The sequence below is a fragment of the Mercurialis annua genome, linkage group LG3, assembly GCF_937616625.2.
Source record: "Mercurialis annua linkage group LG3, ddMerAnnu1.2, whole genome shotgun sequence".
NCBI classification, from domain to species: Eukaryota; Viridiplantae; Streptophyta; class Magnoliopsida; order Malpighiales; family Euphorbiaceae; genus Mercurialis; species Mercurialis annua.
Genome location: NC_065572.1, coordinates 60,120,683 through 60,146,930, shown reverse-complemented (window position 1 = coordinate 60,146,930; position 26,248 = coordinate 60,120,683). Strand labels below are relative to the sequence as shown.

At 32.2% G+C, this 26,248-nt stretch overlaps 5 protein-coding genes and 1 long non-coding RNA gene across 7 annotated transcripts; 1 reads left to right on the top strand and 5 right to left on the bottom strand.

Annotated features, from left to right (window-relative positions):
* Nucleotides 1-863: 863 nt before the first annotated feature.
* LOC126672779 (uncharacterized) lies at nucleotides 864-3,481 on the bottom strand. Its single transcript, XM_050366731.2, has 4 exons — nucleotides 3,418-3,481; nucleotides 2,096-2,278; nucleotides 1,470-2,008; nucleotides 864-1,390 (listed from the first exon to the last, which is right to left on the bottom strand). Exons 1-4 carry the CDS (start codon nucleotides 3,479-3,481, stop codon nucleotides 914-916), a joined length of 1,263 nt encoding a protein of 420 aa, XP_050222688.1. The 3' UTR covers nucleotides 864-913.
* Nucleotides 3,482-9,257: 5,776 nt separating this feature from the next.
* Nucleotides 9,258-12,242, top strand: LOC126673035 (zinc finger CCCH domain-containing protein 15). 2 transcript variants are annotated; one of them, XM_050366988.2, is made up of 3 exons: nucleotides 9,258-9,475; nucleotides 9,890-10,458; nucleotides 11,483-12,242. In XM_050366988.2, exons 2-3 carry the CDS (start codon nucleotides 9,892-9,894, stop codon nucleotides 11,810-11,812), a joined length of 897 nt encoding a protein of 298 aa, XP_050222945.1. In that variant the 5' UTR covers nucleotides 9,258-9,475; nucleotides 9,890-9,891; the 3' UTR covers nucleotides 11,813-12,242. The 2 variants fall into 2 exon arrangements, with proteins under 2 accessions (XP_050222945.1, XP_050222943.1); XM_050366986.2 differs by having other exon boundaries at nucleotides 9,260-9,475; nucleotides 11,474-12,237.
* A 283-nt stretch (nucleotides 12,243-12,525) lies between these two features.
* LOC126673034 (cytosolic sulfotransferase 12-like) lies at nucleotides 12,526-13,739 on the bottom strand. The gene has a single exon (XM_050366985.2). It carries the CDS (start codon nucleotides 13,613-13,615, stop codon nucleotides 12,620-12,622), a length of 996 nt encoding a protein of 331 aa, XP_050222942.1. The 5' UTR covers nucleotides 13,616-13,739; the 3' UTR covers nucleotides 12,526-12,619.
* An 833-nt stretch (nucleotides 13,740-14,572) lies between these two features.
* On the bottom strand, nucleotides 14,573-15,809 carry LOC126673033 (cytosolic sulfotransferase 12-like). The gene has a single exon (XM_050366984.1). The coding sequence runs from the start codon at nucleotides 15,728-15,730 to the stop codon at nucleotides 14,723-14,725; it is 1,008 nt and encodes a 335-aa protein (XP_050222941.1). The 5' UTR covers nucleotides 15,731-15,809; the 3' UTR covers nucleotides 14,573-14,722.
* A 3,736-nt stretch (nucleotides 15,810-19,545) lies between these two features.
* On the bottom strand, nucleotides 19,546-20,920 carry LOC126673031 (cytosolic sulfotransferase 15-like). Its single transcript, XM_050366983.2, has one exon. The coding sequence runs from the start codon at nucleotides 20,818-20,820 to the stop codon at nucleotides 19,813-19,815; it is 1,008 nt and encodes a 335-aa protein (XP_050222940.1). The 5' UTR covers nucleotides 20,821-20,920; the 3' UTR covers nucleotides 19,546-19,812.
* Nucleotides 20,921-24,126: 3,206 nt separating this feature from the next.
* Nucleotides 24,127-25,923, bottom strand: LOC126673037 (uncharacterized). Its single transcript, XR_007639255.1, has 2 exons — nucleotides 25,437-25,923; nucleotides 24,127-24,651 (listed from the first exon to the last, which is right to left on the bottom strand). It is a non-coding gene; the product is annotated as an uncharacterized LOC126673037 (long non-coding RNA).
* Nucleotides 25,924-26,248: the final 325 nt, after the last annotated feature.

Here is a 26,248-nt window from a genome sequence, read left to right as displayed (position 1 = left end):
GGAAGTAATAATCGGCCCAGAAAGAGGAATAAATAAGAAAATCATGTCACTATTTAACATAGTGGACATGGAACTGACATACAATGCCATCCTAGGAAGGCCTTTCCTCCATGATTCGGCAGCAGTAACCAGCATAAGAGCGTTGGCAATGAAAGTACCAACCGAAAAGGGAGTAGTGACGCTGAGAGGAGACCAAGGAATAGCCAAGAAGTGCTATGACGAGTCAGTGGTGGATCTCCAAGAAAACAAGACCGAAAAGAAGGAAGAATAGGAACGGAAAATGACCCATCATCGGTAACGACTTTCCGTCTTACCAGATGGCGTCAAATCTATCTTTAATATTTTGTATGCCATCTTTTTATCAATAAAAATTCAATTTTGCTACCATCTGATTAGCCAGACGAATCAATAAAGAAATAAAAATCAAGAACAGCCACGAATGGCTAAATCAAAGACGAAAGAAGAAAAAATAAATTCAAGATCAAATTCAAGAAAAGCTAAAAGCCAAGAAAATGAGTTTAAATTAACTCAAAGCAAAATCGCCGAACTAGGCAAATCGCCACAAAAGGCTAAGAGCCAAGAAAATGAGTTTAAATTAACTCAAAGCAAAATCGCCGAACCAGGCAAATCACCACAAAAGGCTAAAAATGAGTTTAAATTAACTCAGAAAAGGCAAATCGCCAACAAAGAGTTTAGATTAACTCGAAACAAAAACAAAAATAAAAAGAGTTTAGATTAACTCTATAAAAAGCAACGCCAAGAACAGGGTTTAGAATAACCCTCGAGGCAAGACAAGTACATAAAAATAAGGCGAAAGCACATTTCGAAGGAACACGAAGAAAATATATTCATAAATTGTGAATTACAAAAAGCAAAATTAATACATCAGCAAATACAATCAAAAGAAAAACTACTAGACGCGGTCTTTAGACATCTTGACGAGGAGATCACGGGCGATGGCCTGGGGATCCAACCCGTTAACCCCAGAAAGATCAATATTAGGATTCTGCTCTAGAAGCTTCTTCCCAATCGCAAGGCGATACTCGCTTATCAAAGCAGAGTAAAAAGCCTTCGTATCTAGCAGACGGATGTGAAGACCTTCAACCTCCGATCTTAGACTGTCCCTCTCCCCACCAACAAGGGAATTGATCCGAATGAGCTCCTCAATCTCTTGAGTCAAGTCATCGGTCTTTTTCTCGATCACTTTCACTTGGCGATCATTAATCGCATCCTGCGCCTTGAGCTGCGCCAGAAGGGAATCATGCTCTTCCAAAGAGGCCTTCAATTTCGCCCTTTCAGACTCGGAAGTCGCCAAAAGAGAAGACAGACGTTCGACCTCCTCCTCGGCACACTGTCGGCGGTCGTTCAATACCAGAACAGATTGAAGAGCCTACACACACCAGAAATAAACAAATAAGAAAACAACTGAATACAAAAAACATATTATACTCAAGAAAGAAAGCACTTACAGAGAAACCATGAAAACAAGCCAGATCGGAAAGCTCCTGACCCGGCCTACCACAGAACCACGTGACATCATCAGGAATCGCCAGAGTTCGAATATATTCCGCCAGCACTCTAGGATTCAGCAAACTAGCAGGATCCTGACCTTCGACCCACTGAACCAAATCTGGAGCAGAAGAAGAGTTTCCAGGAAAACTCTCCCTCGATGGAGAACCATCGCCAACTCGACGTCTTTTCCTAGACGGAGAATCCGGGTCTCGACCTAGAGAAATCTCTCCCGAATCAGCAACAACCGGCCCCTCTGAAGCCACACCCCCAGCTCCCCCCGAGACGGTAAATGATGCTAGAGGGGGAAGTGGCGACGGAACCGCCTCGTCACCCACTGGATCAGCCGAGTCATCATCATCATCTACAACAATAACCTCAGGCAACGCTATCTCGGCGGGAGCTATGGGAATATCAACAGGAGCCCCATCCACGTCAATGTCGCCAGGAATAATGTTGGCAATAGGAACGTCAGGACCACCCATCGGAACGTCCAAATCTACTTGAAATCCGGAAAGGAAATCGTCAGAAGAAGAAGACATCCTACAAAAGAAACATTAAAAAGAACTTAAGCAAATTAATATACCTTGAACAAAAGAGTAGCAAAGATCCGCCAAGCCTCGAGGAGGATCCTCCAAAGGAAACCATCGACGCCGAAGACGACTATTGACCAAGACATCTAGAATGGGACGCGATTCAATACTATAGGAAGATATGTCGAAAGCAAGTTTTGACTCGGATAAACTTAAAGGAGAAGGACAGCTCCGAACTTGATGAGAAGAAAAACCATCCGAAAAATGAAGAAAAGCAAATTTATGGTAAACAATAAAGAAACGCCTTCGCCAGCGACTGGTTAGGCAAGGAAGATAAATACGAGATCGCCCTTCTCTGCCAAGGGCGAAAACGAAGCAACCATCACACTTCCTAAAGTCTACAAAATGATATAACACTTTGAGAGAAGGGGCACAGCCCCGGAGCCTACATGCCTCCGAAAAGGCGAGCACTACTTTAATCGTACCAGGGTAAAGTTGCCCCAGAGCAACCTTTAAATCCCTACACACTTCTACTAAAAATGAATCTAAAGGAAACCTAAGACCAGCAGCAAATTGCTCTTCGAAGAGAACCGCCCTACAAGAAGATCCTGGAGAATCGGACGCAGCCATATCGGCACCGGGTAATATTACCCTATAATCGAAAGGAAAGCTATACTTAAAATAGATATCTAAGACTTCATCCCTACGAAGCTTTGATCGGGTAAAAGCCATAGCAGCGCATGCATCTTCCACTCGACTAAGAGGCATCCTAGAACAGGAAATCACAAACATAAACACAGAATAAGGATCAAACAAAAAATATATTGAAGAACACGTTGAAGAACACATCGAAGAACACCAAGTACAGAAAAGGAATTTCCAGAATATAAATCATGGAGAATATACACAAAGAAGAAAGCCATATTAACATCCAAACGACGAAAGAAAACATACCTGAAAAATCTGGAGAAAACAAGTCACGAAGAATCAAATAATCAAACGAAGAACGAAAAGGAAATAGCTACAAGAAATGAGAGTAAATTCGAAAAGTAAGTAAGAGGGAAAAGAAGAAATGCAAAGAGATTAAATACAAAACGCTTTTGAATCATTAACCGTTGGATCATTAAATGCCGACACGTGGCAACACAGAATCTTACTAAAGAAGAAACGTCACCCACAAACATATGAAACGACTCGCCCGGAATACAAAACGACTCGCCCGTATAAGAGAACTCAGCTCCAAAAGAGCTAAAATCCACTAAGGCATAAATGCCAAACTACTTCAGCTCACTTGCGGGGGGGCTAATGATGGATACCGAATCCTATTGAAAGTATAATGGAGCTGAGTTACAGGAGATCCATTCTCAGGTGATACCGGACTCCCCCTGAAGATCGGGAAATATGAAGGAAATGCCGAATCTCTTAAGATTCGGTGACATGCTAATAAAGACCGAATCCCACATGATCCGCCGAAAGCGCGTCAGGTCCGGGATTCGGATAATCGACTAATTATGGAAGTGTTGTCCTATTCGGACACAAACACTACATATGGAAGGATAAGCTCTACTTTAGGAAGATAAGACTATTTAGGAAGACGTTCCTAAATAGGACTCTTATCAGATTAAGGTAGATCCCGACAAATCGGGAGAATCTCTACGATATTGCCGAATCCCTATAAAGTAGGATTCACCTGCCTAATATAACTCTACTAGGTATATTCGACTACTATAAAAGGAGCACGAGGTATGCCTAGAATCACAATTACATTCATATACTCAAAACGCTGCTCAAAGCTCTAGACTGACTTTAGCATCGGAGAGTTAATCGGACAACCACCGTCCGGTTAGCTTCTACCCTGTTTTGCAGGTTCACTCACCGGTTCAGAAGGCAGACTCCATCACTACCAAACTGCTCTTATGCATCCATAATAGTACCCAACAACAGCAGATGAGTGAAGACCAATGAGAAAATTATAAAAGTTATACAAAAATAATAATAACTAATAGTCACTCCGTCATAATCTAATTAAAAAGATTTTTTTGAGTGTTCCATTCTAATTAACAATTTAAATTTATAGAATAGTTTTTATCTTTATTTTATTTTCTATCCTTTTCAATTGAAATTTATTATTAGAAAAATTTAAATAAAATTGATGTATTTAATATAATATAAGATTAAAATGTATCTTATCATTAAAGTTTTTTTAAATAATCTCTAGAAAAAATTATTACTATCAATTAGATTGAAACGGAAGGAGTAGCTAAAAGATCGAGTAGCCAATCATCCTATCTCTTGTATATGCTTTAATAATGTCAACAAAAATAAATAACACCATCAACTAACTTTAGTGAAAATAATAGAGAAATCAAAGTGTGTTTATTACAAAAGGTTGAAATAATTATGTATTTTTCTTTGTTTTAACGTTAATGAGAGATTCGATTATAAAAATTTGAAAGAGTTTTGCTCAGCACATATACCACGTAATTTAAAACTCATTGATAATTAATCAATTAAGTTTTGTATTGCAAATATATGTAAATCCATCATCTATTTGATAAAGAGAAGGACGTACAAAAATTATATTGTAGATCTTATTCACATTTATCATTTAATATTTTTTTTTAAAATCAGAATTTAGCTCATAATCAAATTAAAATTTACTAAAAAGATAATATATAAAATTCAATTAATTAATATGTTTAATTTATATGTTAAGAGAGGCTAAAAGATAATGACATGATTGATATAATTTTATTAAAAATAAAATTGTCGGGGCTATTAAATTTACACAAAAAAAGTTTATTTAGTTGTTAATTCACCAAACACCATTATTTAATAATTAAAGTACATGCTATAAGATAATGATGGTGAAACCATTAAACAAAAAATGAGGTAGTTATGGACTATAGTTGTGAGAAAGAAGCAATCCACTTGAACAACAAAAATGAAAATGATTTTATTTCTTTTTCATGTACTAAGCAATATATTTTAGTATTTGTATACTAATCCATGCATGTTTAAATTACCTTAAATTTGGCCTCTATAGCTATTATAGCACTACTAGCTATTAGGGGCGACTAAAATATTATACCTATCAAATTAACTGACTTGAATCACTAATATTTCATCAGTTTGATTTGACGGTATATTTGAATTCGATCAATTTAATTTTAGAAAGTTAAACTTTTTAATTTTTAGTTATCGATTCTATTCGAGATACAAATTATTTAAATTAATCGAACATATTAAATAAACTGAATATTTAAATTTTTTAATTTTTAATTTTTTTTGTTTCTTATTCTTTTTTCGATTCTAACTGGACTGAATGAATTACCGGCTTATTTGATTCGGTTTAGTTTTCAAATTTTTATTTTTCGATGAGTTCAGTTCCGATTAAAATATAATAATATTCACTCAATTTGCTTTTTTTTTTTAAAGCATTATATCGTTTTATTTTGGATTGATTCGGATTTAACCAAACCGAGGCTCACCAAAACTAGCTAGCTCCCACTTTTCCTTTCTACATTAACTTCAAAATCAAGCCATGCCATCTCTAACAGCCACCGGACCTTCCATCTTAAGCTGTTTCAACTATTTTTACTATTATTTTTTAATCAAACCTCGATGCCAATAGTCCCATGGAGGAAAAAAATAGATAATTTTTTTATAGGATTTATTAATTTTTTTGAACGGATCTCAACTATATTTTAAATAAGCTCAATCACTTCTAGCATATATTTTTTCAGTTCATAAAAAATTCATAACTATTTTCATAAGATTATTTAATAATAGAGACATTATGTTAAAATCAAAAATCAAAAATCTTTTCATTTAGGTCCTGTTTAGATTACGAGATTTTACATGAGTAAATTTCACATATCTTTTCAAGTTCATAAAATTAAATAAAATAAATTATTCGACAGAATAACAATTATAAAAGTTTATAAATTTTGAAATTCACACATTCACTATATTTTATTTAAGCATTATATATAAAATAGAACTAGCCTAATGATGCCAAAAAAAATCTAAAAACATTGGTGAGTTCTTGCAATTTAAACTAATTTTTTTAGTTTTTTTATTTTTTTTCGTTATAATTCTATCCAACTTTCTAAAATCAGTTTAATTTTTTTCAGGTGGCAATGTCATGCTGGAATTTGATAAAAATGATAATTTTATCGAATTACGTGACATCCCATTCAATGACCTAATGGTGCCAAAATAACCAAACGTTTTCAACTTCTTACATATTTATCTAATACTTTTCAAGTTTGTAAAACTACAGATATTTTTTCAATAGCATCGCATTTCTATTTCACATTTTCCAATTATTTTAATTGTGTTAATCTTTCACCTCAGTACGCTACCTATTTATCTTATTTGGTCTTTCTGATAATTTTTAGCTTATGACTTGTTTTTTTTTTGCATCAACCATCCAAAAATAAAAAATTTATAAAATTAAATTTTGATGTTGTTTTTAATTCTTTTAGATTAAGAGTTAAATTTCAAAACTATAAAAAAATAGATTTTTCTATTTACGGTTTTAGTATAACTAAAAATTTAGACAATTAAGTTGATTAGAAAAATATTAGATAGAAGTGCAATAAACTTATCAATTTGAGTCGAAAGTTTAACTTTATGGTACTATTAATACGCAGGAAAAATTAAATTGTTTTTGAAATATTGGATAGAATTGTAATAAAATCTCAAAATTGGAATAATATTACATTGTTTATAGTTATTTTAATTTTTTTTAAATAAAGCTTATTTAATTAGTTCACTTTGCATTAAACGAAATATTATCACTTTTATCTAGTGGTAAAATTAACAAAACTCGTGATGCATACAAGTGTTTATAAATACTAGTTTCGCATTACGTGCTATGCACGTGGCTCGTAACGTAATTTGTCAATGAACCTATTAGTAAATTTATTATAATTATTAATAAATATATATATTTGGTTATTAAATTTTTTTCATACTGAATTTATTCTTCTTTTGGTTTTATAATAACCATAATTAAATAATCAATTTATTTTTATTAGTAATATCTTTAAGAATAACAAGATAAAAATTTAAATAATAATATATTGACCAAATAAAGTATTTTAATTTTATAGTTCAATCAAACTAAAAGATAGGTATTCCTACTAATTTGGAGACAATTTGGTTATTTTTTACATACTAAAAGCTAAATTGGAGATAATTTAGCTACCTATTCTAATTAGGACTTTAATTACAATAGTGATTAATTAAATAACTAATTAGTTAATGACTATAAAACCTTTATTTAGTATTAAACTGAAAAGGATTATTCCGTAAATTTGCCTGTCCCCCCCCCATCCGTGCTTTTATATATAGTATAGATATAGATATAGATGTACTCTCTCCGTCCAAATAGAATTGTCCACTTTTCCTTTATTACACAGTTTAAGAAAAGCAATTATTGTTTATAGGTTTTGTAAACTTTTTTTTACTTTTCTTGTCATACCCCTATTTAATATAGAGTCCACTTACTATTTACTTCTAATTTATTCATTAGTGGATCTTTTATAGGGGTAATATAGAAAAGTTATGTGTAAAAGTTAATTACTTTTTAAAAGTGGACAAGAGTTTTGGGACAAAAAAATTTCTCAAAGTGGACAACTCTATTGGGACGGAGGGAGTACAAATTTTACGTTACTCACATTCACGCTGTTTACGTTGAATGTATCGCCTACGAAACTCGCCATTATAGCGGAACAATGTCGCAACCGACGCTTATGATGCTTGTAGCTAGTCCAAAATGACCTTTTATAAATTTACTAATAATCTCTACCATTTTGTGTCTATGAGATGGAGTTGAACCCAAAACCCTTAATTTCAACCCTGCCCAATCGAGCTTAAGAGGTCATTGGTGTCTTTGCAATTTCGAAAATTGGAACATTCCTCATATGTTTATTGATTGCTGCTGCAGCTTTGACGCAGGGTCGAAACCAGCCATTTGGTTGAGGTAACCGCCCCGGTAATTTATTTATTTTTGTAAAATTACCCTTCAACTTTTATTTTCTTTTAAAAATATGGTTACTTAATTTTAATATTAATACAATTAACTCCCTCAAATTTTATTTTGCATAAATTAGCCATTTTATAGTAGAATTTTTAGTTCCGTCCTTGCTTACACCGAGACGCTCCTGTTTTTGGGATATAGCAGGAATAGTTTTTGTTGAAAAAAAGAGACTAGTTTCTTCACCTGTAGAACTAAAGGGGAATCTGTTGGAGCCAAAGACCATAAAGCTATATTTTAGTGTCTCAGTTTGTTACGAATAATTTGATTTTCAACAAGAAGGTGTTCATGTGGATGAAATTTTCTGGAGAATCAAGAATGAAATAAAGATGAGATTTACTAGTATATAGAGTAGCAATCTATAATTATTAGACAAACTTTTTTTTTCTTTCTGATTTGTGGTGTATCTCTTGATTCTCAAGTAATAATATTGAGTTTTTTTGGTTAATTTGACAAAAACAATTATTACTATATCTTTTAATTTAAGTCTAAATTCATTTTGGATCTTTAAACTATATTGTTTTGATTTATCAGATCCCTTAAATTCTATTTGACTTTTTCGAGTCTTAGAATTTTTATTTTTTGATTTATTAGATCTCTCAACTTCTATATGACTTCCTCAGATCTCTTAGATTTTTGTTTTTTTTAGTTCATTAGGTCCTTAAACGCAAAAATAAAAATTTAGACACCCGATCAATTAAAAAATAAAAATTTAAAGACCTGAAGAAGACAAATAAAAATTGAGACACCTGATTAAATAAAAAAAACAAAAGTTTATAGATCCGAAGAAGTCAAATAAAAGTTGAGTGACCGATGAACTAAATCTGTACAATTTAGGGACCTTAAAATAAATTTAAGTTTAATTTAATTATATATTTTGTTTTTTTAATAATTAGAGAAAAAAGAGCGCTTGTTTGAGAAATTGAATATAGTAGAATTCTGTTTAATGTTTACACCATTTGAATTATAACTCATTGGTAATTCAATTGTATATTTATAAAATTATTTCTTAATTGAACTTTTAAAAAACATTTATAAAAAATTCGACAATTCATTTAAACGAAAAAAAGCAAATTACAAAATTCATTTAAATAATAATGAAGAATTTTTTTTTTTTTTAAATTTGATATTCCAGCTCTAAAATAACAGGAGACTAGAGAGAAGCCGATTAAGCTCATTTTTGAAACGGTTACTACTTTTTTGGATAGATTAAAATTGTTCCCTTGGCACCAAACATGCTTCTTCTATTTCCCTCCATTTCTTTTCTCTCTCCTCCATAAATCCATTTCTTTTCACTCTCATTTCTCCTCTCCGCCATAACCGCTCTCCTCCTCTCTCTGCCGGAGCTCATACACCGGAGAAAAACTTCACCGTAGCTGCTTCTCAGGTATGCTCATTCACTTCCTGTAATTTCAACCTAATCTTACTTGATATTTTGTGTTCAAATGTGCTTGATTAGCCTCTTATTTTGATTAATATGAAGCTTATTGTGTGTTCTAAGCGAGTAAATTGTTATCAGTCACTGATTAATCGTAAATTTTGAGTGAGTAAAATGTTATCAATCTCTGATTAATTGTGCATTTTGATATGTAGATACGATCATAATGGATAAGAAACTTTGTTTTTTTAATTTATTGCTGTTTTTTGTTCTGTTTTTGTTAGTTTAAGCGTAATTTCATCAAAATATCTTCGTTTTTGAAGATTTAGATTCAAAATGATACTGTTTGTTTCTCTAGAAAATGTATTAGAAACTGTGTAATTGAAGCTTCTTATAGAAACTGTAATTTTTGTTCGAATTCAGAAATGCAAACCGGCGTAGCTAACGACGGTCGAACAGCTTCTGGTTACGCTGTTTACTCTCAGAAACCGTCACCACACGTGAAGGACTCTCGAAACGTAATGCAATATCAGGACCTGATAAACCGTAATGCGCTTTGCCTCACGCGCCTCCGTGAAGCAGCCAAGGAAGTTGAATCCTTACGCCTAGAGAATGCTTCGCTCCGTTCGATTAACAGTGAACTCAACAACCACTTGAAATACCTCATTCAAGCCGCCTCTGTGCAAGAACAATTCCTTCCTCGGGACTATAGCTGTAATACGATGCCGTTTGAGACGATGAGTAATTTCTACAATTTTTGCAATATCGGTGGCGGAAACGACGTCGGAGAAGGTGAAGAAGAAATATGCGAAGAGGAAGATGACGAGAGTCCTACGAGTGTGATTGAGGTGAAGAATGCTGATACGATGTCGTCCGAGAGGATTTCATTGCCGAAGAGTATTTCTGTGAGGTCTAATGGTTACTTGAAATCGAGTCAAGCTAGTGGAAGCAAGATGACTCGTCCTAAACCTCTGAGTCAACTCGAGGAAGCGGTAATTCTTTATTCCATTTTTTATTTATTTATTATTTAATGCTTTTTTTTTTATTTATTTGTGAAAATAAAATCTGGTGTGAGCGGTTAATATTTGTTGATGCACAGGAAGCTGAGATTGATCGCACGTGGTTTTTGCCATAGAGTATTATATTTATGCTTGAATACTGCATAATGTATTCTTAATAATGTATTAATATTAGGAGAGAGAACCAATGGGAGTTGGTCCAAGTGGTAAGCGGCTTGGTATCGCTTAAGCAAGGTCTCGGGTTCGAGTCCTTGTGAATGCAGAAAATTCCCACTGGAAGACTCACCCACCATGCCAGGTGCGCGACACGGGTCGGATCCGGATTAGTCAGGGCGAAGCCTTGGAAACCGGATGGGCTTACCAAAAAAAAAAAAAAATATTAGGAGAGAGAAAAAACATCTGCTGGCCAAATTAACCGGTTGAACCAATCATTTTTGATTGGTTTGGTTCGGTTATAAGATTAAGTTCGATCGGTATAGTTTTGAAATTTTTTTTTTTTTGGTTTTCGGTTTGGTTTGAAATATTTGAATTATTCAAATTAACCTGACTGACCAAATTAACCAAAAATTTGAATTTATTTGTCGGTTTTAACCGGACCGGCCGAAATACCTAACCTATTCAATCGATTTGATTTTGAAATTTGTTTCCTTTTTTATTTGGTTGGTTTGGTTTTCTGTCAAAATTTCTTATTCGGTCGGTTCGATTTTAACTATTCGGGCGAGCGGTTAATTCGGTTAAGAGCCTAGTTTATCAGATTAGTTGCAAAACAGCCACTGGAACTGGCCATAAATTATTTAGTGATTCAAATGTGACTGTAATGTTTTTATTTGTAAGTTGTAACAGTTTGGCTCTTACAATTTAAATACAGTTGCCCCTTGATTGATTGAATTCTTATTATAAAACATCTCAAAATTATTGTAGTAAATCTGGATATATATGTCAGTAATTTATTGTTTGGTGTGATAATGATATTACATACTGTGTTTAGTTAATGCAGCAGAAGGTATATGTGCGTGGAGGGAAAAAGGAAGAGGAGCCAGTAGAGCTAGAGGTGTACAATCAAGGAATGTTCAAGACCGAGCTGTGCAACAAATGGCAAGAGACTGGAGCATGTCCGTATAGCGATAACTGCCAATTTGCTCATGGAATTGAGGAGCTTCGTCCAGTTATACGTCATCCTCGCTACAAGACTGAAGTCTGTCGAATGGTACTCTCCGGTGATGTCTGTCCTTATGGCCATCGCTGCCACTTCCGTCATGTCCTTACTGAACAGGAAAGGCTCATGGGTCAACTCAGTAACCGCAGATCAATCAAGCTCCGGAGGTAAAATATATATAATCTGAGAAGCATTGCAAATGTGGGGCTAATGTAGAGAGATATTCGGACATGTTTATAATCCTCCAACTGAGTGGTAAATAAACGAGGCGATAATAAGTATAATAATATGGTAAAAGTATAAATATACAAATTAATGGTGGACATATATATAACCTAGAATAATTAGTTTATATGTCGATTTGGTGAAAGCCAAAGATGAATATATTTCCATGTGGAGATTGGTTCCTAAGTAGAGAGCTTTCTCGTTCATTTTTGATTATATGTTCTATTCTTTTTACTCATATATTCTTCATTATCAATATACTCATGTAAGTGACATTTGGTGATTTGAAATCAAGCAACCAAATTAAAGAAACATTCTACTGTAATCATGATGTTTTTTTTATCAGGCAAAGCAATTTCTTCTGTTGATATAAATGATGTGTTTCTATGTATTTTGGCTTCTTTTGTCGGTTCATGTCTGATTGCACTGCTAACGCAAGATCGATGAAATGATTATCATTACGGTTGAAAATTACAGTAGGCAGAATGCGAATTAGCTCTTACAATCTGCATTTTGCAGGGTATATATATGGTTTAAGATTAGGACTGTTGGTTTGATTACATGAACAGAAATCATACTACGCCTTTTTATACTCATTTCAACATTACTTTTAGATTGTTTACTTCTCATCAAATTAGTTCTTTATGCGATGCCTCATCTGAGAAATTAAACTAGTTTTAATCAACGAAAATTGATTAAAGATAATACAAAAGAACATACATAATTATTGAAATGTGGATATTAAAATGAAATCTATGGAGATGTAGCAGCAAGAGTTAACCCAGAGCCATGTAGCTTCTCATTTGTAATGCTATCAAGTTTCTTTGCCATTTCAGGTGTGAGATGATTAATCCAGTCTCCAACTTCACCTTTCCTAAAGAAATCGGAAAATTTAGCCACGGAATGAATGAAGTTGTTACTTTTGTTCACCTCCAAATTGCTCAGATTCTTCAAACTACACAGCTTTACAATTTCTTCCACAACACTCTGTTCTTCCACCGCGAAGGGTTTGCCCAAAAACTCGGCCAGTCTCTTCACTTGAACCACAGGCTCTCTTTTTAGATCCTCATATTTCAAGAACAATACCTTATTGGGTTCTTCTAAGCTAACCTTCCAATATTCTAACACATGCTCCCAAAAAGGTCCATAGTGAGAGACTCCATTACAGAACATCTCAAATGCTTCCTCAAATGAAAGAGGTGACATCTCTTTAGGCCTTATCTTTTGAGCAAAGTGCCATTTTGAAACAAAAGCATCTTTTGGATCGCGGCATATGTAAACAAATTTGCAGCCGGAACTAGTCATAGAATCTGGCAGCAAACTGTAAGCCATGTGTGTAGAGAAAAGGCGAGGCGAGGGCGTAGTCTCGTGGTCTTGTTTCATAATCAACTCCAAGCTAATAAAAAGTTGGTGAGGGTTAGAGGTGAGCAAAGGGTTGTTGGTACCAGAAGAACCAAAACGGTGTCGATTAATGGTAGAAAAAAGCAAAGACTTAAGCCAGGTAGTACCGCATTTCGGGTAGCTTGCTAATATGATATCTTCAGGCTCAAACTTGACATGTTTTTCAATGAACATGAGAGCATTAATGGCAAGAGGAGATGTTAGCCAGAAGCCTTTATACTCTCGGAGATCACTCCACCAACCTTTTTCCTTCGGAAGGGTTCGAATCACTTCATCATATGCCTCCAACGAGATTTCGGGTTTGGTGGATCGAACATTTTGTTCAGATGGAAGGAGAGATTCTGCCATGATTGCTATAGAATTACTGAAATTGAGTTGTTCTTGCAGATGGATGGCTACAGACTTTTAATGACTAATTACTATGGATGTAGAATTATAAAGGTGCTCTATAAACTATACTTATGCTGAGTTTAATGCTTTAAAAAATTAAACAAATGGTGCCTGCCTACAAAAGAATGTTTAAATTAAGGTGTGTTGGCAACAACAAGCGACATGTTCTTATTGTTCCTTTCCCTGAAAAATATGCTGAACCGCAATGGCCGGCGGCCTTAACTTTACTAAGCACTTCTTGTTTTTGGTCTCATATAGGTGTAATATGCTTTATGCACATATTAGAAAAGAGACAATTATTTTATAGCCATATCATCCAAAAATAGTGAAGATTATATGTCAAATATAAAAAACATATTTGAACCTTTTTCAAGTGGAAAATTTTCAATTGAAATTGAAATTTAAAAATGAGACAAAACTGACAATTTTTTAAGTTTGAGATATAAATGAAAAAAGTTAAAAAATTGAGATATTGTTGGATGATTAAGCCTTATGTTAAAGTTAGGTAGCACAAAATCGAAAATGAAAAATGGACACGGGGAAACATTATTTTTTCCAAAATAAAGAACATGAAATGTGAAAAGAACGTATATATAATATAAATAAAGAGATATATTTACAAATTTGAAACTCATAAATTTCACAAACTGTAAATTTTATTAATATTCATGACAACTAATGAAATAATCAATTTGAGTTCATAACAAATAACAAATTATCTACAAATTTTATTACATGACTGTGAATCGAGGATGTTTTGGGGGTAAAAGTCCCTTCTATGTCAGGTTTCTGTATTTCTAACATATGTAGCTAATTCCAATTTGATAATAATCATCGATTTCACAACAAAAAGTACAAAAATTTAACAATAATTTAAAAAACATACCATAAGCATGGTGGGTGGAAAATTGGAAATACAACGGAATCATGTGCTTGCAAATTATTAAAACTTGATACAGACAAATAACCTGAACAACTTAATTAATTAACATGATTAGAAACAAAAAAAACAGCTAACTTGAGCAGATCAACGAACAGAATCTTTTGTTTTCTACAACACAATAATTAAGAGGCATGAGCCAAGCTGGTTAACCCCGAGCCATGTAGCTTCTCGTTCGTGATACGATCAAGTTTTTCAGCCATTTCCAGTGTCATATGATTTCTCCAATCTCCAACTTCACCTCTCCTAAAGAAATCCGAATATTTAACCACGGAATTGAACCTTTTACTTTTATTCACCTCCAAATTTCTCAGATTGTTCAAACTGCACAGCTTCACAATTTCATCCACAACACTCTCCTCTTCCACTGAAAAGGGTTTCCCCAAAAACTCAGCCAATCTCTTAACCTGAGCCACCGGCTCTCGTTTTAGATCCTCGTATCTCAAGAACAATACCTTATTCGGCGCTTCTAAGCTAGCTTTCCAATACTCTAACACATGCTCCCAGAACGGTCCGTAATGGGAGACTCCATTACAGAACATCTCAAAAGCTTCGTCTAATGAAAGAGGTGGTATTCCTTTAAGCCTTAGCTTTTGAGCAAAGTGCCATTTCGAAACTAAAACATCTTTCGGGTCGCGGCATATGTAAACAAATTTGCAGCCCGAACGAGTTACAGTCTCTGGGAGAAGACTATAAGGGATGTGCGTAGCGAAAAGGCGAGGCGATGGCATAGCCTCGAAATTGTTTGCATATGGTAACTCATCGTCTTGCTTAAAGATTATATCCAAGATTACAAAAAGTTGTTGAGGGTTTGAGGTGAGCAGAGGGTGTGTGGAAAACTCAAAACGGTGTCGATTTATGGTAGCGAAAAGTAAAGATTTAAGCCAGGTAGTACCACATTTCATGTAGCCTGCTAATATGATATCTTCAGGCTGAGACTTGAAGTGTTGTTCCATGAACATGATCCCTTTAATGGCAGCAAAAGATGTTAGCCAGAAGCCTTTATAGCGGTGAAGATCGGTCCACCAGCCTTTTTCCATGGGAAGGGTTCGAATCAATTCGTCGTAGGCCTCGAGGTAGCTCGTCGAAGACCGATCATTTTGTTTAGATGATGATGGTTGAGCTGCTGCCATTGTAGGGACTATAATAATTGCAGTAAATTTAGAAGTGTGGTATGTTAGATTCTTTATATTGAAAGACAAGCGGCATTGGCGCCTGCATATATTTTAATTGAATTGTGTTGCCAAGGACAAATTACAAGCTGTATTATTCTTATCGACAAGTTCCTATATTGTTTCTTCAGCAAATTACTCCATGTATTATAATTCATGTTTTAATTATTTTTTATTTGAAAATCAAACGATATTGGTCTTTTATTTTTGTTTCTATCAGCGTTTTAGTTGTTTTGTTCAGGTTTGCATAGTCAACTAAGTCAAATGACTTAATTTAAAAAAATTAATGTTCAATTTAGTCTTTAAACTTATATTTTTAATAAATAAATAAATATAATTATATTATTATAAAATTTAATGACTTTAATATAATTTTTTTAAATATTTATAGATATTTTTATTTTATGAAAAAAATGACTTTTTATTTTTTTAAAAGTCAATGAAGTAACAAGACTAAAACAATTTAAAAAAAATTAAAATTATAAGAAAATAAAACTTAAATCTCTATTATTTTTTCTCTCAAAATCTCTCTATTATAATTTTTTTTAATTTTAACTGCGACTTTTTTGCGGCAGTTTGTTTTTGCAATGTCTGCGGTTTTTGTTCAGCGACAATAATTCTTTCAATTTATTATGTATTTTTTATTCATTCATCTTTACTTTATTCTTGTATTTTAATTTCACCATCTTTCATTTTTACTTTACTCTTCTATTTTAATTTTATCATCTCTTTATGTGTGTTTATTTTTTGTATTCTATATCGAGTTTTATATTGTTGCTAGTTATTTTTTGGATTAATTTTTAGATCAGCTTCTTTTTATCTATTTTTTTACTATTAATTTTTGAATTTGGTGAATGTTTGTTATTGTTTGTGAGTTTTTATTTTATTCATGAATTTTTCATAATTTAATGTGTAATTTGTAATCATCATGCTTATAAAGTATTACGTAAAATGCTCAAATAAAATTTATTTTATAAGTACTTTATAACGGTTTCATAACTATTTTATACAGTGTTAGATGTATAAAACTGTTTAAAAGAATTTTAATAAGTTTTCATAGAATAGATTACGAAATCACTATGAAAAGGTTATGAAACATAATATACAATAATTGAAAAACAGTTTCATATTTTGCATTACCAAAATAGCTTTTGTCAAATATTATGCAGATGTCACTAAATTATTACTTCTTACTATTGTTTGTAGTACTGGGAAAATTATGCAATTCCATACAAAGAAATAAGGTGAACTTTTGTGAAGGGAAGTTGAATAATTATATAAAAATTAGAAAATCGCTTATTTGTAAAGTTATATTGATGGACAAGTATCTATTTTAAAATATACTTGCATTATATATCAGTCAATGTGACATTGTCCATTTTTTCTAGCCTGTTTTTTGAAAATATTTTGTGATTTTTTCATCAATCATGTGTATTTTTAAATTTAAAAGTAGAATTCTTCAATTGTCCGAGCTCTAGTAGCTATCATAAATAGTAGTATTTTTTTTGTATTTTTTTGTATTTTTTATAATACTTCCTATTAGTTTTCTTGTATAACCATTAATTAACACACTTAAGTCTATACAACTTTATACTCCCTCCGTTCAACTTTTGGGGGTCAAAGAGATAGAGAGGAAGAGAATGTTCGGGGGTCTATATGGATTTTAGTTTCAATTATTTTTATTATTTTTATTATTTTTATATAGCACCGTTAAATTTAACAACGATTGAACTTCACTCCCTGACTTCCGCCCAACGAAGGGATTTTGGTGCCAACTTTAATAGTACATGGACTAAATAAAAAAGGAAAGTAGAATAGGGACGAACTAAATAAAAGATGAAAAGAACAAGGACTAAAAGATGAAATTTTCCTTTTAGATCAAATTATGTGTACTTAGCAAGTTTCAAGCAAAAAACAAAATAAATTCGGTTGTCACGTAAAAAGTTTTGTTCGGAAAATTTCTAATTGAAATAAAATTAAAATTTAATAATTAAAATGAAGAAAAAATAAAGTTTGCTCACCAAAATCAAAAAGAAACAATGATTTGGGTACCCATAAAATCAAGAGGAAATTAGGCAAGCTACGGTAGAACGCCTAAATAATTTTAATTTTACGGTGCGGTTTCAATCATTGTTGAATCACGATATAAGTTGAATAATGCTCATTTTTCTTCTTTTTTCTTTCTTTTTTACGGTTGCTTAACACGGTGGCATGTTTCTCTTATATCCTTGAGGTGCATCATTTCTTATTCACCGACAAAGACGAGGCAAAAGAGACGATGTCTATAAAAACTACGCCAACACCGACGAAGACGGTTGTGTCCGTTTTTCTCCTATGTTTTGAATTGTATAATAATTGGCTTTTCTTTTTTCTTTCTGGTTAATGGCTTACTGTTTTGTTTTTTTAATCGAGGACACGTATGAGTTTTTTGATATTTTGATGTTTGAAATGTTTTGACGTCCAAGATAACGAGCATAAAATGTTTAATAAAAGTTCTAACTGAGCCAAATTAATTCATATTTACAGATGTAGAAAACATGGATTGAGATTCCCTCAAGTTCAAATAAACTTGAGGGGGTCAAGTTCTTAATCTACACCGTTCATTGTAAAATAAACGGTACATATTAATTTGATTAAAATTGTATTTTTTATCTATTCCGTTCATTTTACAATGAACAGTGTAAATCGTGAACTTGATCCCAATCCAGAAAACATATATAGACGTGGTCAATCGATAGTAAATTCGTAATAGTTAATTATGTCGAAGTAAATTATAGTAAATATGTTGTAAATTAAGTAAAATAATTTTTTTTAACTTTAATAAATCCAATAAAAAATTAACAGTAAACTTATTTTTTAATATATTAAAAATTATCTGATAGTAAACTAATAGTAAATTTGTTTTTTTAGTAAAATAAAAATAAACAAGTTGCAACTAATTTTATTACATGTTTTTATAATATTGATAGTAAATTAATAGTAAAGTAAGTCATTATTAACTTTAACTTTAACCTTTATAATACAAAAAATAAACTAATAATACACTTTTTTTGAAGTAAACCAATATTAAAGTAATAGTAAACTTATCTTTTAGTAAATTGATAGTAAACCGTTAGTAAATTTAAATTAATTTAAAAAAAAAAAATTAAAACTGTATTTATTAATTTTTTCCAGTTAAACTGTATTTTTATAATAATGTTGGTCAATCAATATTTTTAAGATTATTTTGCTATTTTGTGGATATTTCTCAAAAAGTAAACCCTAATATCAATTATTCTTCTTTTGCTCTCTCGCCTAATAGCTCGTCCGGGTAATTTAATCTCCTATGAGGCGCACTGGGATATTCTTGTGTGAACCTAATTCGTCACATAGGATTATAAACCATCCATTTATCATTTGACACGTGTCAATAACAAATGTCATAACTAATCAATAAATATCACATTAATTATGGCTAAATATAAGCAATTAATGTGATATTAAAAATACGTAATTTGCCTAAAAATAACAAACAAATTTTAAGAATCATTATCAACATTTGAGTAGAAAAAACGAGCTTGCTCCATTTTAAGTTGACAAGCACTAAGCCTCCATTTATCTAGATGCAATTTAAAACTTCTAAATAATATTTTCACCTGCCATTTGAATCATCCAACATCGAACATGTCCAGCTGCTTGTTATTTTATATATATATATATATATATATATATATATATATATATATATTTATATATATATATATATATATGTGACTTAAAAAAATAATAGCGAGGAGAAAAAAAATATCAGATAAATTAATATCAAAGCACATACAAATTGACGACCTCTCATTTAAGAACATGACAATTTTATAACACAATCATGTGCTAGACAACTCTTAAAATTTGATACAGATAGCAACTTAAAATTAATTAACAAGATTGGAAAACTTAAACTGCTAAATTGAACATTTCACTGAATGAAATCTTTTTGTTTCTTAGAACTAAACGAAACAATAATGGAGCATCAAAAGCAATAAAATTCTCAGTTCTTAACATAATAATTAAGATGCATGAGCAAAGGTTAATCCCGAACCACGTAGCTTCTCGTTCGTAATACGATCAAGTTTCTCAGCCATTTCCAGTGTCAGATGATTTCGCCAATCTCCAACTTCACCTTTCCTAAAAAAATCAGAATATTTAACCCTCGAATTGAACCTTTCACTTATGTTCACCTCCAAATTTTTCATATTCTTCAAACTACACAGCTTCACAATTTCCTCCACAGCACTCTCCTCTTCCACCGAGAAGGGTTTCCCCAAAAACTCGGCCAATTTCTTAACTTGAGGCACAGGCTCTCTTTTTAGGTCTTCATATTTCAAGAACAATATCTTCTCAGGTGCTTCCAAGCTAGCTTTCCAATAACTTAACACCTGCTCCCAAAATGGCCCGTAATGCGAAACTCCGTTACAGAACATCTCGAATGCTTCTTCAAATGAAAGAGGTGGCATCTCTTTAGGCCTTATCTTTTGAGCAAAGTGCCATTTCGAAACTAAAACATCTTTCGGGTCGCGGCATATGTAAACAAATTTCGTCCCCGAACTAGTTATAGAGTTCGGCAGCAGACTATATGCCATGTGCGTAGCGAAAAGGCGTGGCGAGGGCATAGCTTCGAGATCAATAGTATAGGGTAAATCGACGTCTTGTTTTAAGATTACATCCAAGATTACAAAAAGTTGGTGAGGGTTTGAGGTGAGCAAAGGGTGTGTAGAAAAATCAAAACGGTCTCGGTTTATAGTAGCAAAAAGTAAAGATTTAAGCCAGGTAGTACCACATTTCATATAGCTTGCTAATATGATATCTTCAGGCTGAGACTTGAAATGTTGTTTGATGAACATGAGAGATTTAATGTCAGCATATGATATTAGCCAGAAGCCTTTGTACATGTGAAGATCAGTCCACCAGCCTTTTTCCTTGGGAAGCGTTTGAATCAATTCATCGAAGGTCTCGACGTTGCTTTCGGATTCGGATTGATCATTTTGTGAAGATGATAGTTGTGGAGCTGCTGCCATGGCTATACTATGTTTGAATCTTTGGTAATTGCTGTAAATTTCTAGGTGTTCTGACTAAACTATGTTTGAATCTTTATATTGAATTACAAGTGGTGCCATGTCTATGAACGTTAATGTAAATTAATATGAATTGGGATGGACAATGAACGTTAATGTAAATTAATTTTGCTTGTATTTCAACATAGAATAGTCATGAACCTTCTAGAATATGGGCCTTAAAACACTTAAGTAAACAAGTTAGTGGGTTTTAGTTATCATCAAAATTAAGGCTTAGGATACAACAAAGCTGTATTATTGTTTCACTACAAAAAAAATTAAACATATTAATGTATGATGGATTTTATATATTATACTGAGATCTATGCTCACGTTAGTATAGATCTCAGTATAATATATAAAATCCTATACAAAGATGAAATAAAGTTTAAGTTACATCAACTTAATAATTGAAATATTTCAAAATCATACAAGTTCCTCTTTCCAATATCTCTTTTTTTGGCAACTTATTTACTGATCTTGTATTTATCCTTGATCATAATGAATATTTTATTAATAAAAAAATAAGAGTACATTTGAGCAACTATTATAAAAAAAACATATTTGAGAAGTACAAAATAAAAATTTCAACTAAATATATAAAATTTATATAACATATTCTTCCGTCGCGTTTAGAGAACTCTTTAATCGTTTAATCTCAGCGATCTGCTGCTCCACTCAATGAGTAAATTAAATAACAAACCAACTACTGGGTCTTTGAACGATTCTCATTGAAATAAGATCAAAAACACAATTTTCATCAATAACGATTCCGATTTCAGCTCCACCAATATATTCATGAAAGAAATAATATAATCTACTAAAATATAAATAACATTCATATAAAAAGAATAAAATTCCATAAACGAAAACAAAACAGATTTGCATAATTGTTGTTTGGACCTTCCGATGATTTGCATTTGTTTTCCTATAACGTGTTACTAACATTTATCACTTGAGCGTCACAATTATGTTCTATGGAGTTTTTATCATCTCGAATCATGTAAACCTTCACAAGCTTCTAATGCTTATCGAGTAGGTGGTATAACAAATGGTTTTGTTGTAGGCGCAACTTGTCGAGTTCGCCTATCTTCAGAAGAGCAGATTTCCTTGGCTGCTCGTCGAGCATATGATAATGTTGATACTGCTCGTCCAGCACCTAGTGAAAATTCGGATTCTGATGATGATGGGTTGGCCGATGATGTAAGGATTATGGAGGATAATTTCCAAATGATAGATCTTTAGTCTTTTCTTATTTTATTGACTTGGAAGTTAAAGCTCCTCCACGTATTAAGTTTTTTATTTGGATTACTTTGTATAATAGAGTGTCCACTCTTGATTTCTTGGTGAGGCGTTCCATTATACCGGTCAATATTTAATTTGTGCTCTCTTTGCTATAACGTGGAATTACACAAGCACATCTTTTCATTCATTGTGGTTTTACTCGGAGTATTTGGTGCAACACACTTCAGCTACTAGATTTGGTTTTGATATCTCCTTGCTCTTTTGTGGATTTATATTTCAGTGGCAGTATATTATTCCTAGAGGACTCTATTAGAAGCTGTGGCAGATCTTATGGTTTCTTTTTGTGTGAGAGATCTGAAAATGTTGAACCACAAAGTATTTCAAAACAAACTTTCAACCAAGGATGTGGTAATCTTTAATTGTTTTATCTTGGCGGATTTATTTTTAAGACTTTTAATAGGAATTCTTCTTATTCGGGTTTGAATTTCTTTTGAAACTCTTACTATATTTTATTTTCGGACAAGTGACTCCTATCCCCATCTCATAGTCTATTCCTCTAGTGCGCCATTTTCAATATGTGTTATTAACTGACTGTTGATACCTAATCTTGTCCGGTCAAAATAGACAAAATTGAATAAATTAAAATTGCTAGTATTTTGGCATTCTGTAACCGTTTATAAAAAAAATATAAATAAAAAATTCAGTATGCCCAATATTAACAAGTATTGAATCTACAGAGTCAAATTTAATATTTTACCGTTCTACTACAATATTTCAGTTGTCTTTAAATTCCTTTTTAATATAAAAAAGATTAAATTAATTTTTTTCTTATTAAGCTATTAAAATAAATTAAAGAAAATTAAAACATAAGATTATAATTAAACCTGGCAATTTTAGACACGACACGATTAAATGATACGACACGACACGAAGTTAAACGGGTTTGGGTTTGATGTAAATGGGTTTGGGTCATAAACGGGTCAACCCGTTTATGACACGATTAATTTCGGGTCTAAATGGGTTATACACGCCTAACCCGTTTAAATCTGTTTAAACACGGCTAACTATTTTTAATTAAATTTTTTTTTATGATTTAAATATTATTAAATTCTTAATTTTAATTAAAATTTTTATATTATATATAATTAAAATAGTATTTATCTCAAAATATAGTAATAATTCTTTTAATATTATATTAAATAAATTAAAAAAGTAGTTAACGGGTTTAAACGTGTCACGTTAAACGGGTTGATCCATTAACACGTTTAAATAAACGTGTTTATACGTGTCGTGTCGTGTAACCCGTATAATATCTGTGTCGTGTTTTGGTTTTGTATGTCAAACCCGATTAATAATCGTGTCGTGTTCGTGTTTAGCCTAATCGTGTTCGTGTCTAAACGGGTTTGACCCGTGTTGATACCCAATTTTTGACGTCGATAATTTTATTGATTATCTTAGACTTATTTAACTAATAGCCCAATTAAAGGAAATAAATACAATAATAAAAGGGAGACAACCAATTCCTTTTATTATTTTTAGCTTCTTACAAAATTAGAAAAAAAATGAAGAAGAAAGGGGCAAAATTAATACATCTTACATCTCAAAAAAATAAGGTAAATAGTTGGGCTATTCAATAACCTTTTAAAATTTAGGGACCAAATAGAACTTTACTAGATAGAGAACTTTACTAGAGAATTAATTTGTTGTTTAACTTTAAGGACTAAATATTAATTTATAAAGGGACCATTCAGTTAATTTTGAACCTCAAGGATCAAATGGAATTTTTACCAAAGAGCCAATCTGCCATTTTTTTTACTTCAGGGATTGAAATAAAATTTAGCCAGAGATTATTCTATAATTTCTCTCGCCACAGACTAAATTGCCAAATTTTTATATTCAAGGACTGGAATGAACTATGTGCAAATTCAAAGGACTAAAACTGAAGTTTGCCATAAATATTTGTCTTTTGTGGCACTATTTGCTACAGTAGCCCGAAATAGTGTTTTTGCTGTAGCTGAACTATGATTGTCAAGTGCAAATCCAATTTATAGACACAAAATCAAGATTATGGCTAATTAAGTACATTTAGGCACAATTAATCACATTTATCATAATTACAGAACTGCCATTGCCTTAGCCTATAAATTAAGTCCAAAATTCATTGCAAAGGACATCAGGGAATTTACATAGCAATATGCCCATTGAAATTCTCCACAGCTTCTTCCTTTTTCTCAATGTGTGCTACTGAGCTGAAATGTAGTCCTTTGTTGTGTGGAGACACTATCCAAGTTCTGCCATGACCAAAATACATTGCACAAATCCTCACCATCTTTCTTCCTTTTTCTTTGAAGCTGAAATTCAGCCTGTCTTCTCACATTCTCTCTTTGCTATAGCATAAATAGCCCCCAAAAACTTACACTGAAAATAAAGAAGAGAAGGAACATTAGCCCTCCTTTAGAAAAAAAAAATAGAAAAAGTTGTTGAGAAATTCTGCACATTCTTCCATTCCTTGCTCCTCTCCTTCATTACCTTTGTTCAAGCTTAAGATTTCTACAAACACAAAGAAAGAAACAAAAACAGTTCCATAAATCATCTCAATCACTTTTGTTGTGTTCATAGCCAACAAATAAGTCAATTTTCTTATAATATGCAAATCTGGATTGCAAATCAACTATATTTACAAATCAGAATTCTAACTTTTCTCAAAACAAAATCTAAAATAATTAAATCAAAATCTGGGATTTTACTGTCACAAACCCAGTAGAATGAAATCTCAAACACCAAATTCAAAATCATACATTGCAGCTATAATCAAACCCCGTGACTAAGATTTATAGCGAAAGAGATGAGTAGCAGATTACATCGCTTGTAGCAATGGCAAGCTCTCAACAAACAAGTTAATCAACAACATTCAAGGAAACAGACGACATTAGCAACTAAGGTATACACACATGACATTCAGCTTAATTAGCATTTATACATATATTTGAACTACTCTTTTATTTATTTATCTTAATATATGCTGACTGAAAAGTTCCTCTGGAGTTAAGAAAACATTTCAGTCAGCTTATTTTAAGGGTTCATGGCGTAATGAACCCTTAAAAATCGAACATATGAAATTAGTTACAATCTGAACTTGAAAAGATTTTAAAAATCTGTTCGCTGTGTTTTTATATTAAGATGGATATTAGATTATTCCTCTACATAATTAAAATCAAGAAAACCTAGTTTGACAAAAATGTTTTAAATCAATACAAAAAACTATAATCAGCTATATCCACCCAACAACAGCAAAAATCAAAAAAATCCAAAAGAAATGGTATAATAAAATAAACCTTTCTTCATCAGTTCAGAGCCTCCATCCTTCTCCTCCGGTTCGATCTCAGTTCAACCCGCAAGCCAATCTTTCTTCGGTTCAAGACAGGAACTAACCGGAGAGCAAGAGGCGCCGTCGCCAAACCGAATCCGGCTATCCCATTTATCCTTGCCATTCTCAATTAAAACTGAAACTAGAGCCATTAAACAAATTCTTCAAGAAAGCAAAAAATTTAAAATCAAAAAGAACAGTGGATTAACTTGAATCATTAGAATTTCGTTAGCTATAGTCTTCTTAATCGTGTATTTGTTTTGTTTTGTTAGAAGAGAAGAATTGAAAGAAAAAAGAAAGCTAGGGTTAGGAGCTGAAAATCAGAAATAAAAGAGCAAATAATGGAAAACTTTTAGTGGAATTATGTGTCGGCCAAAATAGCATTTTTGAGACAAAAATTAGGTTAATTAAAATAGAGGGTCTACATTCATTAGGTCTTAATCTAATGGCTAAGAATTTTTATCATTGATGGATTGGACTGAAATTATATAATTATTGGATTTTATAAAGATTAATTTAAGTCCATTGTATAAAAGCTCATCATTTTATGATTATAAACAAATTAATTAGTCCACTTAAAATATTTAATTTTTGTTCGATTTTATTTATTCTCATAACTTTTTATTATTATTATTTTTAACCCCCTTTTTCATACTGTCAATGTTTTTATCAAAAATTTATTTTACATCTTTTCTCACATAATTTCGAACTACGCGGACTTTGATCCCATTTATTGGGTACGTAGGCCTCTCGGAACAACAAATTCCGAGATCAAGTTCA